This window comes from Gossypium raimondii, chromosome 12 (assembly GCF_025698545.1).
Source record: "Gossypium raimondii isolate GPD5lz chromosome 12, ASM2569854v1, whole genome shotgun sequence".
NCBI classification, from domain to species: domain Eukaryota; kingdom Viridiplantae; phylum Streptophyta; class Magnoliopsida; order Malvales; family Malvaceae; genus Gossypium; species Gossypium raimondii.
The window spans coordinates 57,052,086-57,067,890 of record NC_068576.1 but is presented as its reverse complement, the minus strand read 5'-3'; the positions used below and the strand labels follow the sequence as shown (position 1 = coordinate 57,067,890).

Genomic DNA, 15,805 nt, shown 5'->3' with positions numbered 1-15,805 from the left:
TTATTACTATTTTAAAGGTATTTACTTATTAGTATTATTTAAGTATAGATATTTTTTAATTTATTTTTAATTTATAAAAAAATATGTATTTTTTAGTACTTTTAATATATTATATTTTAAAAAAATTAATTCAAAAAGATTTGATCGACTCAAATTTTAAACTTTTTAGACCAAATCCAACTTAATAAATGGATCTAAAATTTTGACAATCCCATTCAAACCCGACCCGGACAGTAGTAAGGAGTAGCAGGTCGATGCACATTTCACAACAAAAGAGAAATCAAAGAACTGGTAACCAAACCCTACTTTCGTTGCCAAAACAACCCTAGTTTAGTTCCTTTTTTATATCTATAAAAAGAATAGCATAACCATAGTTTATCCTTGAGTAAATGTTCATCATCACTCATCTCTGTGAGCTTTCATTTTCACTCACTTCAAGCTCTTTCCATAGTTTACAGCCATAGAAGCAACAACAATGTGGAGATCAATCATAATTTTCACTCTATTCGCCTTTCTTTTCTTCCCTATTTCAGGTACTAATTAATTTCTTACTCTCCAATATACTGAAATAAACATACATTTTTGCACAACATTTAAGAATAATTGATTTTGTTGTTTAAACAGCGACGACGATAACACTCTACAACAAATGCTCACATCCAGTTTGGCCAGGGATTCAACCCAGCGCCGGCAAGCCAATTTTAGCCCGCGGTGGATTCAAACTCCCACCAAACAAAGCCTACTCCATGAATCTACCTCCGTTATGGTCCGGTCGGTTCTGGGGTCGACACGGTTGTTCCTTTGACGCCTCGGGTCACGGCCGTTGCGCGACAGGTGACTGCGGCGGTTCCTTATTCTGCAACGGACTCGGCGGAACCCCACCCGCTACGTTAGCGGAAATCACCCTCGGCCAACAACAAGATTTCTACGACGTCAGTTTGGTGGATGGCTATAACATCGCTATGTCCATTACACCTTTCAAAGGCGCCGGTAAATGTAGCTACGCCGGGTGTGTTAGTGACTTGAATTTAATGTGCCCCGTCGCGTTACAAGTGAGGAATAATAAACAAGTGGTGGCTTGTAAAAGCGCTTGTTTCGCTTTTAATTCACCGAGATATTGTTGTACCGGCAGCTTCGGCAGTCCTCAGTCGTGTAAACCGACGGCGTATTCGAAGATTTTCAAGACTGCTTGTCCTAAAGCTTATTCTTATGCTTACGATGATCCGACCAGTATTGCTACTTGCTCTCGCGGCAACTATTTGGTCACTTTTTGCCCACACCGCCGCTAGAATTTTTTAAGGCTAAATTAGCATTGTATTTGGGTGTTATTGTCTACTTTTTTGCTTTCTCTTATCTCTTCGTACACTATATTGCCTGTTCTGTAATGGAGTTTTTATTAATAGAAACAATGTTATTATATCATATGGCCAAAAAAAAAAACTGCAGAGTTAATTAGAGTTTTGAATTGAGAATGTGGGTTGTTCTGGCCGTTGGGGAGTGGGGACTTTAAAGGACCTACTCTGGTTTTAAATTGGATGAATCAATCAACAGTCGACTAAGCTTTAGAAACTTTTAGGTAAACTGAAAGTGGAAGCGTTCGGTTAGGAACGTCCAAGTTGGGGTTACATTGGCACTTGGCAGTAAGTGCTATGTGATAAAAAACAGTGGTGAGTTACGTAATGTACATGGATCAATTTGGATCAAGGATTTAAACGAGCCGAAAAAGCCCATTTGTAATGTACCGAAAAAATGGCCATCGGGAGATCAAGGATTTAAACAAGCCGAAAAGGCTGGCAAAACAAACAACAAACACAACCAAAAAAAAAACAGGAAAAACGCCACAAAAGGCAAGGATTCTGGCGAATATCTGTTTGGTGTTGGGTTATCTGTCTTGATGAGGCTGAATAATATGAGATGAGTTCGGCCTCCAACATTTAAGTCTGATTTTTTTATAATATATATTCTTTATTTAATTTTTATATATTATGTCATTTATAACAAATAAGTTTAAGTATATAATACAATAATATAAATATTAAAATATAAATTTAATAAAGGAAAAACATATTAAATTAAAAACGATATAATTTTTAAAAATAGCTCAAAATAATAATATGGGGGTCGAAACCAAACTTGGATTAGTCGTTTACAAATATAAATGAGTTTAGGTAAATTTTAGGGTTCATATTTTGGACAAAATTGAGCTTGGAAAAAGTATAAGGTGTACCGATATCACACATGGGCCTGGTTCGAACTTAACTCAAACAATGAACACATTTAATTTTAACATGAATAAAAGTTTTATTGGTTGGTCGGGTTCAATGCATAAGTATCTTGGACTCGAAAAATAGGTTATTCTTAAAGCAATAATTGTAATCAATCTCAGTCACTAAAAGTCGATTAGTGTCATGGGTTGCCGTTCAATGCCTATGGCCATTACACAAAGAGCGGCCTATGGAGGTCAATCTATTAAATCAGACTCATTTGACCCACTTGAATTGACCCGATTCTGATAACATATGGAGAAGTCTGTCAACTTAAAGCCTTTGTGGCCCAGTGAAACACTTTAGTAAAATTAGAATTACCAAAGTGAATCGTGCAAGTCATAAAGGGATAAGATTGTATGAAGTTTAAATCTCTCAAGACTCTCAGTTGTGGTTAAGCTCTAATCTTAACTGTCGATATGATTCAATTTGTACAGTTAGTTTTGGGGGAGCTCGACTATAAATAGAGGTATTCCCTCTCCTTTTTAATAATTTCATTCATAATTGTTTGGGAGCATTTATTCATTGGTGTATGTTATTTTCCTTTTGACTTTTTTTTTTGTTATTTGTTGTTTTTTCGTTTCGAGTTGCTTTTACCATATTTCGGAGTCTTAAATAATTTATACGATAATTCTCACTTTTGCAAAAATTAGGCTGACTTAAATAAATTTAAAACAAAAAAAATTACCTAAAATTACATAGTTTATGAAATTAAGTTTTAAAAAATTACCTAAAATCATATAGTTTGTGAAATTAAAGTTTTAGTCTCGTGATAGTAACTCGTATTTCGTTGATAGTGAAATGATTCGTCCATTACACTCGCAATAAAGTATTGAAAATCACCAACTTTTTTCATGCTTCGTTTAACATTTATGCAAAAGGCATGACAACCACACAAAAGAAATGCTCTATAAAAAGAAGATCAACCACAAAGAAGGAAAACCTCAAAACATTCCATTATCATGATTCTTTCTTATCTATGATGAAAAATAAAATGCAAAATGAGTGATTTTAATTAGTGAGACAGCGAATAATATGATTGAAAAAATTCATAAAATAATTGAGAAATCGAAAATCAATACGAATCAAACTACTTGAGTGATCTTTGAGGCACAAGATAAAAGAATTATATTGAGTGGAATCAAGTCAAAGGTTTTATTAAATTTATAATTAATTTTAATTTTATGATTTAAAATAAATATTTTATATTTAAAACAACGGATAAAAACTTTAAAATTTTAGCAAATAATATTTAAAAAAAGTAAAGAAAAAAAACATAGTCTTATTTTTTAAAATAAGTTAAACAACTTGAAATTTAATACAAAAAATTAAAAATAAAATGTTAATATATACAGAGGTACCTAAACTTGGAAACTTATACTTATTTAGTATGTAAACTATTTTTTGGACTTAATTAGTATCTAAATTTAAAAACCGTAAGTTAACTTAGTAGTTTTTTTAGATACCTGACTAGCACTGTTAAAATATGTTGACGTGATACTAACGACCAATAACATGATGACATGTGGTAATCTCACATTTGACATGAGGCAAAAATAATTATTTTATAATTTATTTATTTATTTGTCATGTGTCACCATACTATTAATTGTCATTATCACGGTCACTTTAACATATTTTAATAAGTGTTAGTACCTAAAAAAATCAAAATTACATATCAAATAAATAAAAAAATTAAATTTCAAATAAATAAAATTTATTAAATTAGAATACTTTCGTATATATTTAACTAAAAATAAAACAAATTAAAAATCTAAAAAATCATACCCGACCAAACTCAATCAAATCAAATAAGTAATTTTCCATGGATGCATATGAGCATATACGGAAGCAGCGTAAAGAAGGCGCGTGGAAGCCGCGTCTGCACCTCCACTAACCAATGAAATTGAAAAGCTAATAAATTTAATCCAATCTACTTGTAAAAGAACACGCCTTCTTTTAGGATCGTACGCGTTTGGGGTTCACTTATCTCCATCTCAATTCGACATTTATAGTAACTCCTGTACACATACTTTGTCCCTTAAATTTATTTATAAATATTTAGGTAGTATGTAAATTATTTTTTTAACTTAATTGATACTTAAATTTATATTTCGTCACTTAAATTAATAATTTTATATTAATATTTCTCAATATACCGTTTGACAAATATAAATTTTAAAATAAATAATATATAATTTAATAACAAATAATAAATGTTTTTGTGAGATACAAATTCAGATGTCAATTTAATATGTTAGGACAAAGTGAAGGGCAAATTACTCATTCCCATGATTTAATTTTATTTTCCTTTTATAAATATATCAAAGTTATTTTTTATAATTGGATACGAGGAATAAAGTTATTTAAAATGAATAAAATTATAAGCAAATAAAATTGTGAAATTATATGTTAACTCTTATAAAAATATATAACTTAATTTTTAAAGGTGAGAGTTGATAGCCTAATTAGGTGAAATGGATTTTCTCGATACTTGACAACTTTAATTAAATTCTTTTTAATAACTCTTGAAGTATCATGTGTTGCTCGTACAAATTAATTGAATTATTATTTTGTTATTATAAATTACGTAATGTATATAAATCTTAATGTCTCAAGAACAAATATATGTGATACGTGAATGATAAATGTCCTATCCATAGCTCCATTAATTTGCAAGGTGATCCTCCTTCAATAAAAGCGATCACCTGCAAAATCACAAGCAGACTAGGTATAACATTATAAAACCATTACAAGTTGCTTCCACAATTTTTGTTTCTAATTTGTTTTTTATTTTTTAATTTGATATAAACAAAAGTTTAATATTCTTTACGTTATTATTTAATTTTAAATTTTTTTATATTTTAAAATTTTAACATTCTCATAATTATGCAATAAATAATATCCACAGAGTTAATTTCAATTTTAATGGAAACCAATTTAATTACCGGTCAAAGTGGGCCCTTTATTATTTTCTTCCTAATTTCCCTCCCACGGCTATAAAAGCCCTCCAAGTCTGGTTCTAAACAGAGTGACCTACATTCTCTTAAAAAACTTCATCCACGGCAGCCCAAACTCCGCCCAAACAGCCTCTCTGGCCACCGTCATGGAAAGCACGGACGAACTCAAGAGGGTGTTCGATCAATTCGACGCCAACAAAGACGGTCAAATCTCTATTACGGAGCTCCGCGACGTATTGAAGGCAATGGGATCCAACTACTCAGAGGAAGAGCTCAAGCGTGTCATGGAAGACATCGATAGCGATCAAGACGGTTACATCAACTTCTCCGAATTCTCCACTTTCTGGTCCGCTTCTTCCGACGCCGTTAACGCCGCTTCGGAGTTGCGCGAGGCCTTCGATTTGTACGATCAGAACAAGAACGGCTTGATCTCGGCAACCGAGTTGCACCAGGTCTTGAATCGGCTGGGGATGACGTGTTCGGCCGATGATTGCGTCGGGATGATCAAGTCCGTCGATTCGGACGGCGACGGGCACGTTAATTTCGAGGAGTTTCGGAAGATGATGAATGCTTCTTCGATTCCCAGCAATGGCGACGGATCTAAGCCGTAGGATATACGGTGATTAATTGATTCAAAAAACGTGGATCAAAGGTAGCGTTCTAGAGATTTTTCTTAGCTTGTTTTTCATATATAACCGTTCATAATATGTTCTACTTGTTCAGTTCTCTCAGCTTTATCGAATTAAATGAAAAATGCTTTGGTTCCATTACTGAGGATTTTATTTTTTTTCCTTCATTTTTTAATGAAATTTTCTCCCTTCCCAAACAGAAAAGAGTATCTCAGTTAATTAATTTTCTCTTTTTTCTTATAACATTATATTAATGTTGAACCGGTTTTAAAAATAAATACTTGAGTAGATTAAAATATTTAAAAAGGTATAGATTAACTGTTACCTTTGTTATTTATTGTAAAGGTTTGACTAGGTCAAACGGTTGGCTGCAGAAATCAAAGAGCCTCGTATATCCCCCCATTAATGAATAAATTAGGATGGACGAATCTATCCACCTTACGCTCATTCGTTCTAACAGTTAACCATCACATCACAAGAAACGAGTAATGAGTAAATGCATAGCTACAACAATTGACCACCACAAGAAACGAGTAACGTATAGTCTTGCTAACATTATTTATAAGGGATTTACGAACATCTCTTGATAATATCCATCTCTCATTTAAATTACCTCTAACAATATTCTAAATTGAGATACGCCCAAAAAGAGTGGAATTCGTTGAATGATGTCTTAAAATTTATTAATGACTTAAATAATATTATTTTTTTGAACATTTCTATATTTATTTTGTTTTATCTTAACATCTTAAGGTAAGTTTGGATGGGTGGTGCGTTTACCTGCGGTTAGTGTGAAAACAGCGGTGGCAGTGAAATTAGATACTGTAACAATACTGTAGTATGAGACAAAAAGTAAGCTAAACGCACCGCACCCAAGCGCCCATCCAAACCCACCCTTAATTGAGAACTAATGATTTACCCAAATCTAGATTCAAACTTAAGATTTAGGTTTTCCAAGACTTCAATCTTACCATTAATGCTATATTTAGTATAAATATCGTCGTGTTGAATTACCCAATCAAGCACACGTATAGAAGTAGTAGTACATATTATTTGCGAAAACTCGGATCTATAGCACGTTGATTAAGACGTTGCTTTGTTTATATCTTTGGGTTCTCGAACCATTTTTATGTATACTTTTTAATTGTTGTAAAATAATATGTCTAAACTAAAGAGAAAAAATAAAAACAAGATATTTACAATAGAAAAGTAAAAAGAAAAAAAATTGAAATAACTTAATATAAAAATAAGAGAGTGGATATACATATATACATATATATAATTCACCCAGATTTAGCGATTTGAAGCATAGAAGGTTCTCAATTTTGAAGTAAAGTCCATTCAACTATAATAAATAAAAATTGGTCTTCAGAATCTACTATCTCGTGCCCTCTGCAACTTGAAGTGAATTAGAAGCTTTGTTGAACCAAAAAACAAAAGTGAAAGTAAAAGGAGAGAAATAATCTAAAGGCAGAGGTCTTGCCTTTTCTCATCTTATTTATAAACTACAAAAATAAAAATTAGTATATCGTAAAATTTCACTTTAGATCCTAAAAAGTGAAATAATTTCTATTCAATTCTTTCAAAAATGACAAAATTATATTTACTTATAATATAAAATTATATTTTGACTTCAAAAAATTATAATTCAATTTCACTCTCTATTATAAGTACAAATATAATACATGTGCGAATAAAAATAAATTAAATTGAAACAATATAGTGTACAAATAAACAAGTAATCGAAATATAATCGGATAAAACTCATCCATGACAATTTTTCTTATGGATTAATGTTAATACTGTTTGAAGATAAGGGATTCTAGAAATATTTTGAAACATGCCTTGAATATTCTTTGGTTTGCTCTGGTCATACCATTAGAAATTTATTCTTGGATTTGAATTATTGTTGAAGGAATCTCAAGGTTTATGAGTAAAAGTCAAAAGCCACCGTATACGCCAAATTATTCGGTCATGGAGTGCTTGTCAATTATGTCGCCCCTAGGGTTTAAAAGTGGCCAATTAATTCAATGTTGGGTTATGGTTTCCTTAATATAGTATTGTGTAGGTAAGGTTGAGATTAATTGAGCATACATGCACCTAAATGTTAGTGCCCTAAAGCACACATATCATTGTATTTGGAGGTTTAATTTAATATTAAAGCTTTTTTTTTTTTACTTAAGTACTTGAATTTCGTTTTAAAATTTAATTTAATATTTAAATTTTTAAGTTCGATAATTGAACAATTGAATTGCATATAATTACTTAAAAAGAAAAAACATAATTTAACTTATTATTTAAACATTTTGAAAAAAATTTAAATGATTTATAAAAGATTTGGTTCCAACTTTAGGTTTATAATTTAAACTCAAAATAAAATTCTTGGCATCACCCTCATTTATTATATGATCTCTCAAAGACATAAATCATAATAACGTCCGTTAAAAATTATATAAAAATAAATAAAACTATGATATCCTATGTGTAGGTAGTTTTCTAAATTTATTCTGATATTTTTAAAATTTATATAAAAAATATAAATTTGATTAATCTGTGGTACCAATTTTTTACGAATATTATTATAAATAAATATGCTTTCAAGGCGGAAACTATAAAGATATGGGCCTAGGTCAGCAGTCTTACATTTTATGAAGTTGAAGATGTGGGTTTAAGTTTATGCACAATTGAGTAATTTGTACCCCAAAATGTTAGTATCTTTCAATCTTATTAGGCCTAGAATTAAAAGCCTGTGTTGAATGCATTCTGATCCAACTTGAAAACAGTAATTAATAAAAAAAACGATATAACCAAATCCAAATTAATTGGTTTAGTTCAATTGGCCATCACAATTTGGGCATTTGTTTATTTTTACCATGACCCTAGAAGAAGAAAATGCTTAAATTTATGTGTTTTTAATTATTAAGATAATAATATTAATTAAATTAAGATTCAATTAAAATATAATTTTTTACATATTAAAAGTGAATTGAAATATATATAATTATGAAATAGTATTAAAATTGACCTTTTTACAAATTTTAAACTAGTTGAATCAAAAACTAATATCTGGCTTTAAGAAAACAAATTCAAAGAAAAGGTAGCTAAGGTGATCCATCATCCATGATCATAGAGGTTCACGTTCACGTAATCATCTGTCTGCCTAATAATATGCTATGCATTTATCCTCAATTAATTTATTCTTTTTGGACACCTTTTTACCCATCATTCCTACTGCATTTAATTTGTTTAAAATTTCATCACCCTCACTCGAGTTGTCACCTTAATTCAACTCAGTTGAGCTGCTTTTAATTTTTTTATTTGAACTCATTCAATTTGATTGAATTGAGTCGAGCCGTGTGAAAAGTTAATTACGCATTAGTTCAAATAGCATATTAATCATTTCTGTTAAAAATTTCCTCTATTTATACTATAAATATTTAATGTAGCTGATAAAATAATTATATAGTGATACGTTGCATACCATGCATACATCATGTTAACATATAAAGACTAGTTTTTAACAAAAAAAAACCAATTTACACTTTAACTTAATGTATAGAAACTAATTTGTTTATATTTTAAATAAAAATAACAAAATGTAATCCAACTCTTAATATAAGAACCTTCGTAATATTTTTACCCAAGCCTAATATAAAAGATTAAAGGGACCAGGCATGCGGCTTGGCTTGACGTTTGGTCCATTATGAAGACGATAACAAATAGCAAGACAGGAAAATAAATAATAAAAGTATAAATATATTTTTTGGTAGAAAAAATTATAATTCGTATTTAAATATGTTTTAATTATATGTATATAATAATAAATGAAAAGTGCTTTTTTGTTTTAAATGTTAGGTCATTCTAGACATTAACATGACATTTTTTAAAAAAGAAGAGTTTAAAAGATTCCTTAAGGAAAAGGAAGGTTTTCTACCCACAAAAGGAATTGAAAATTGTTTTTTAAGGTATAATCAACATTTAATCCTTGAAATTGATATTCTTTTCAATTTGCTCCTAATTTTTGGTTCACTTTAGTTTTGAAACTTTACATTTTTCTCAATTATGGTCAATTTGATGACATGGTAATTTGAGATTGTGTCACAATATTAACTACATTTTTATTATAAAAAATTATAAATTTTAGGTGATGATCGTGGCATGTCATTATATGAACCAAAATTGAAAAAGGTTTTCAAGTTTCAAAATTAATGTGAACCAAAAATGTTTAGGACCAAATTGAAATAAATTGTCAAGTTGAGAATTAAATGTTTTGTTTAAGGCTAGAATTTTATTATTTATTTTGCTTTATTTTATAGAAAACGTGACATTCATTTTCTATACTTTCCTAGGCATCTAAACTAATAATTCAATATGCTATAAACAGCTCACATAAATGTTCTCTTTTTTTTCCATAAATTTTAATTTTATAATTTTATATAATTCCTAAAAATAAATTTTTATTCTACCATATTTGTTGCACATAACAATGTTGTATGTAAAATAATAATAATTTGGCAAAAATTTAATTTAATCCATAAATTTGAATTTCGTTAAAATTTGATATCGCGTCATTTTATCTAGAAAATTTTAAAAACTATATAAAATATTAACTTTTTAATTTCTTGGTGATGATGTGCCATAATTTTATAATACCACATTTTAACCGGATTTAAGTTAATAGACCAAATTGAGAAAAATACTAAATTTCGAGACTAATATAAATAAAAAATAGTTTAAGTACTAAAATGAACTTAATCAACAAATTCAAGGACCAAAAATCAGATTAATCTTATATAGAATGATTAACCATCATTTCATTACCTAAAATTTTGAATATAGAATTAAACCCATAATACAAAAACCATAATCCACATAAAGGCCCAATAATAAATAGACACGTAATCATAACAAAGAAAAAGCTTGACGACACATGGAAGAAATAATTGAGCTACTCTGTCCTGCCCTTTCCTCCCCACAGCCTATTTATTTGGGAAATTGATTAGCACTAAGAAGATTATAAAAAGAGAGAGGTTAAAACATGTCATAGGTACATGTACTTTTACTAAATTTGGAATTTAATCCATATACTTTTATTTCTAGAAATTTAGTCCTCTACTCTTCAGATTTTAAAATTTAGGTCAAACTGTTAAGATTATTTTGTTAAATTCAAGTTCATTATAACATCATTTTTTAGCTACATAAATACCATTTTTTTAATTTCAAAACATCACACCAACAAATTTAACAAAAAAATGTTAACAATTAGACTTGTATTTTAAAATATAAAAAGTAGAGAGATTAAATTTCTGAAAATAAAAATACAAGGACTAAATTCCAAATCGTGAAGAGTATACGGACCTATGGCGTATTTTAACCCTAAGAAAATTATAAAAATGTTAAAATGTCATAGATCCCTATATTTTTATTTTTAGGAATTTAGACTATTTACTTTTGATTTCAAAATTGATTCAATTGTTAACACTTTGTTAAGATTATTTTGTTAAATTTAGGTTTATTGCAACATCAATTTTTAGATATATTGCTACCAAATGAGTATTTTTTTATTTCAAAATGCCACATCAACAAATTGAACAAAAAATTAACAGTATTAATAATTGAAGCTGAATTTCGAAATCTAGAAAGTATAGGGATTGAATTTCTAGAAATAAAACTACATAGATTAAATTCCAAATATAGGAGGACTACAGGGACATGTGACGCATTTTAACCTAAAAAAGAGGGGAAGGTTAAGCTTCATAATATTAGTGATAATCAACATCAAAAGCAAGCAGCCAAATAATATGTCTTTTTACCTATGTTTTCACATGTAATTATAAACACACTCACGAAAACAAATAGAAAAAAAGAACTCAATTTCTCTTTGTGTTTTTTGGCTCTCTTTTAATTTCTTTTTAGCTTTGCTCTGCTTTTTAATTCATGTATGGCTTATTCATATGATGAAGAGTGTGATTACCTGTTCAAAGCTGTGTTGATCGGTGATTCCGCGGTCGGGAAATCGAACCTTCTCTCGCGGTTCGCTACTGATGAGTTCCGGTTGGATTCGAAGCCGACGATCGGAGTTGAATTTGCTTACCGGCATGTTAAGATCGGCGATAAGGTTATCAAGGCTCAAATATGGGATACCGCCGGCCAAGAAAGGTAAACTATGTTTTCCATGTACTATTTTCTTTTTGCTTTTGATTATGCCGTTTAAATGTTTTTTTTGTTTTTTTTTTTATTTTGAGATGATGAGTTGATTATTGTGTTAATCATGTGTTTTATTAGTTCAAGGAGATGAATATTTGATTTGACTGATTTAACTCACTAGAATTCAGCTGGAGCAGGAACTACCTGAAACTGACTCAGTTAACAGAGTCTCTCTGTAGGAACTGATTTCATGCGTATGTATGATAACTAGTGAGTTAACTCGGTCAAGCCAAATCATATAAATTCATCTTTCCAGCTACTTGAGTTGCTGATTCAAATGGATATCGGATAAATGGAAAAATAATAAGCATGTCCCTTTTTTTTTCCTCTTCTTGGTGGGACCTAAATTGATTTTTTTAAAAATTAATTTATTTTTAGATAAATTCGATATAATTTAAATCTTATCCCTAAGTAATCCAAGGAAACTATCCTAAAATCCTTTAATCTCTAAATTAGAAAATATTATAGCCTTCATCGTGATGGAACCACTTTTATATTATTACAATAATAATAGTACAGATTGAATTAAAATTCAACCAGTCGTAATTGTTTGAATTCAGAGGGCAAAGACTAGACTGTCATCTCGGTCCCAATAATAGATTTATGGTTTAACCTTTTATTTTTTTTATTTTTTGAAATAACACTTTAATCCCTCTTAAAAGAAATTATGATTCATTTCTACTTAAAACAAATACAAATAAGTTGTCAGCTTTTGAAAATTGTTTATCATGAATTCTTCTACCATGCTTGTAAATGTTATTTGTTTTACTTGAAGTGGCAAAATGGTCCATTTCCTTTTGGTTGAAGCCATATTTTTGTTTCACCCTTTTTCTACAAGCTTTCTTAATTAGGTCCAAGCATCGTTTTTTTAATTTGATTTTCGACTCATAAATTTTAAAAACTTTTAAATTATAGGATTTACATTTGTATTTAATTTACCATTAATTCTTTAATTTTTTATTAAAAATGTTTACGAAAATAACTTAAAAATATTATAATGTATATTAAAATAAAAATCAATAAACCTAATCTGATAGAATTTGATTAAGTTTAAGTTCATTTAAAAAAAGTACAACATAATAACCATAAATTTTTATAAAATAGATTAGAATTGAATCATTATCACCATGATAGTTTGCTGGTACTAGTCATATCATTTCGGTCCTAAATTGGTATCAAGTAGTTTATGTTCAGGTTTGGTCAAAATTTCAATGCGTTTTAATCATTTTATTGTGTTTCGGCCTGTTGCAGTCAATACTGACTTATACCGGTGTGTATTGGTTGATACAAAAATTTGATATTTTAAATCAAATTTTAAATCTTTTTATCTTAACGGTTTTAATTTTTCTATGATTATATTTTAAATTAATAATTATTAAATTATCAAACATAATCAATAATTTTAAAACTTATATTTACATATAAATATATTTATATAGATCTGAAATATATTTATATTTATATGTATATAATAGATAATTTATTTTTACTGAAATAATATTTAATTTATTAACAAGCTAAAAACTAAGCTATAAAATATTACACAAAAACATATCAATATCGTTATTTAGTAATTAATTATCACACCATTTATAACCCATTCACATTGTAAGCGAGAGTTAACCCCTCACTAAAACCCTACTTTTGTTTGGACTTTTATGATCTAGAAATTGACAAATTTCATTGTTGGTAGGAGGTTAGGTTTAGTTGGTATTTGGTGAAAACTACTAAAGTCAAATGCCATTACTTATGAAGTGTATATTTTTTTAGATTTATCCTAATAAAAGTTAACAGATGAAAATAGAGAGAGATTTACAAAGTTTCATTTGTGGGGAATTGATATACCCTTGATACGTTTGGAATCAGTTTCTTTGTTCTTAAGTTTCTACCTCGTTATAGTTACATCACATGCCTCAAATTACGCTCCAGATTTTGAATTAGCTTTTAAGTTTTTCCTTCTGACTCATTATTAACTTATATATTAAATATTAGTTTGGATATCAACTGAATATATTTAAAATATATTAATTAAATTTTAAATACCTTTGTTTCTATTGTATAAGTAATTTATATTTAAACACCTTTGTTTCTATTGTATAAGTAATTTATATTTGATGTGTGCTTTTTTTAAAGAAATAATTTTGACTCTATTTCACCGCCACATTCAAGTTGTTCATGTAGTAAGCATACATTATATTTAAAATTTGGTCAACATTCTCCATGCCATTTGAACTGGTATTTAATGTCCAAATTGACATTAGGTTGATGAAAATATGTGATTGATACAATATCGATACTTTTAGTTATGAGTGTAAATGAGACATTGATGCTCACAAGTTTGAGCATGTTCTAACTTCGAGCACTGTAAGACTCAATTTAAACGGTTTATGAGTCTAGTTGAGCCCTTTATTTTAATATATTTTTATATTATTGAAATATGAATGAGCTTAATCAAGCTTGAATTTGAAAAGTTCAATTGAGTTCGAATTAAAGCTTAAGTACGAGAATTGATAAACAAGCTTAATCAAGCTCGAGCTTAAGTAACTCAATTATGTCTCAAGTTGAGCTCGAAGTTTGAAATTGATATTTGATCAAGCTAAAGCTTACCACTATTTGAATTTGGCTTAGCTCGATTACACCCTTACTTTGAGGATTAAATTAAAATGTTTTGGAATTTGTAGACTTATTTGAAGTCATCCACAATAGTTTAATTTACATAAATAATGTCATTTTTTGTCAAGAATATTTGAATTGGATTGGACTGGGTGAGGTATCAGTCCAAATAATGATTTTAAACTTGTTAGATTGAGAACCGATACGAATTTATTGAACCGATAATCGAACCAAAAATTTTTATTTTTTAAAAATTTTAAATTTTTTTAATTAAACGGATAAACAATTTAATGACATGATGGTTTAACTATCAATCTCATTATAAAGCATTGATTTTCGTGCAGATTCAGAGCAATTACAAGTTCATACTATCGAGGAGCATTAGGTGCAGTGCTAGTGTACGACATAACCCGAAGAACAACCTTCGAGAACGTGAAGAAATGGATGCACGAGCTAAGAGAGTTCGGTAATTCGGATATCGTAGTCGTTCTTGTTGGAAACAAATCTGATCTCACCCAATTCCGGCAAGTCAGCGAAGAAGAAGGAAGGAATCTAGCAGAGTCCCACGGTTTGTTTTTCATGGAAACATCAGCTCTGCAAAATTTGAACGTGGAAGAAGCATTTTTACGAATGATCACAAAAATTCATGAAATCACGAGTAAAAAATATTTAGATTCTAAATTAAATGATAATATTGGTAGTCTTAAAGGTGGAAAAGAAATAATCAGCCTTGATGAAGTTACTGCAACGAAACAGTCAAATAATTGTTGCTACTAGTTTTTAGATATTTTTATTTGCAATTTATTTTGTGTGTTTTTAAATTCTCATTAGTGTTTTGTCTTAATTTCTGATTATGGTATTGATGATATGAATGAAAAAATATATTTAAATATATATTTATTGAAAATTTAAGTAAAAATTAAGTGAAAATTTGATTGAAATGATAAATTTTAAAATTTAAAAATTATTGTAATTTAGGTTTAAGAAGAACTTAAATTGAAAATTATAATGCATTTTATCATTACCAGTAAGTAAACTATTAATAAATTAATCTTTGGTAATTTAATTTAAAAAATTATAAAATGATTATTAAATCATTTAAACTTTTCATTTAAGTTATTGAGCCGTTAAA

The 15,805-nt window shown here is 28.9% G+C and overlaps 3 protein-coding genes across 3 annotated transcripts; all 3 read left to right on the top strand.

Moving 5' to 3' along the window:
* Window positions 1-270: 270 nt before the first annotated feature.
* Window positions 271-1,419, top strand: LOC105765667 (thaumatin-like protein). Its single transcript, XM_012584871.2, has 2 exons — window positions 271-533; window positions 625-1,419. Exons 1-2 carry the CDS (start codon window positions 476-478, stop codon window positions 1,287-1,289), a joined length of 723 nt encoding a protein of 240 aa, XP_012440325.1. The 5' UTR covers window positions 271-475; the 3' UTR covers window positions 1,290-1,419.
* Window positions 1,420-5,281: 3,862 nt separating this feature from the next.
* On the top strand, window positions 5,282-5,994 carry LOC105765666 (probable calcium-binding protein CML27). The gene has a single exon (XM_012584870.2). It carries the CDS (start codon window positions 5,371-5,373, stop codon window positions 5,833-5,835), a length of 465 nt encoding a protein of 154 aa, XP_012440324.1. The 5' UTR covers window positions 5,282-5,370; the 3' UTR covers window positions 5,836-5,994.
* A 5,642-nt stretch (window positions 5,995-11,636) lies between these two features.
* Window positions 11,637-15,477, top strand: LOC105765665 (ras-related protein RABA6b). Its single transcript, XM_012584869.2, has 2 exons — window positions 11,637-12,012; window positions 15,018-15,477. The coding sequence occupies exons 1-2, from the start codon at window positions 11,795-11,797 to the stop codon at window positions 15,448-15,450; spliced, it is 651 nt and encodes a 216-aa protein (XP_012440323.1). The 5' UTR covers window positions 11,637-11,794; the 3' UTR covers window positions 15,451-15,477.
* The last annotated feature ends 328 nt before the right edge of the window (window positions 15,478-15,805 follow it).

Excerpts from the sequence above, each read along its gene's own strand:
- LOC105765665 (XM_012584869.2), top strand. The coding sequence starts at position 11,795 with ATGGCTTATTCATATGATGAAGAGTGTGATTACCTGTTCAAAGCTGTG. Across the intron at positions 12,013-15,017 it reads GATACCGCCGGCCAAGAAAG|ATTCAGAGCAATTACAAGTT; the intron begins GTAAACTATGTT and ends ATTTTCGTGCAG.
- LOC105765666 (XM_012584870.2), top strand. The coding sequence starts at position 5,371 with ATGGAAAGCACGGACGAACTCAAGAGGGTGTTCGATCAATTCGACGCC.
- LOC105765667 (XM_012584871.2), top strand. The coding sequence starts at position 476 with ATGTGGAGATCAATCATAATTTTCACTCTATTCGCCTTTCTTTTCTTC. Across the intron at positions 534-624 it reads TCTTTTCTTCCCTATTTCAG|CGACGACGATAACACTCTAC; the intron begins GTACTAATTAAT and ends TTGTTTAAACAG.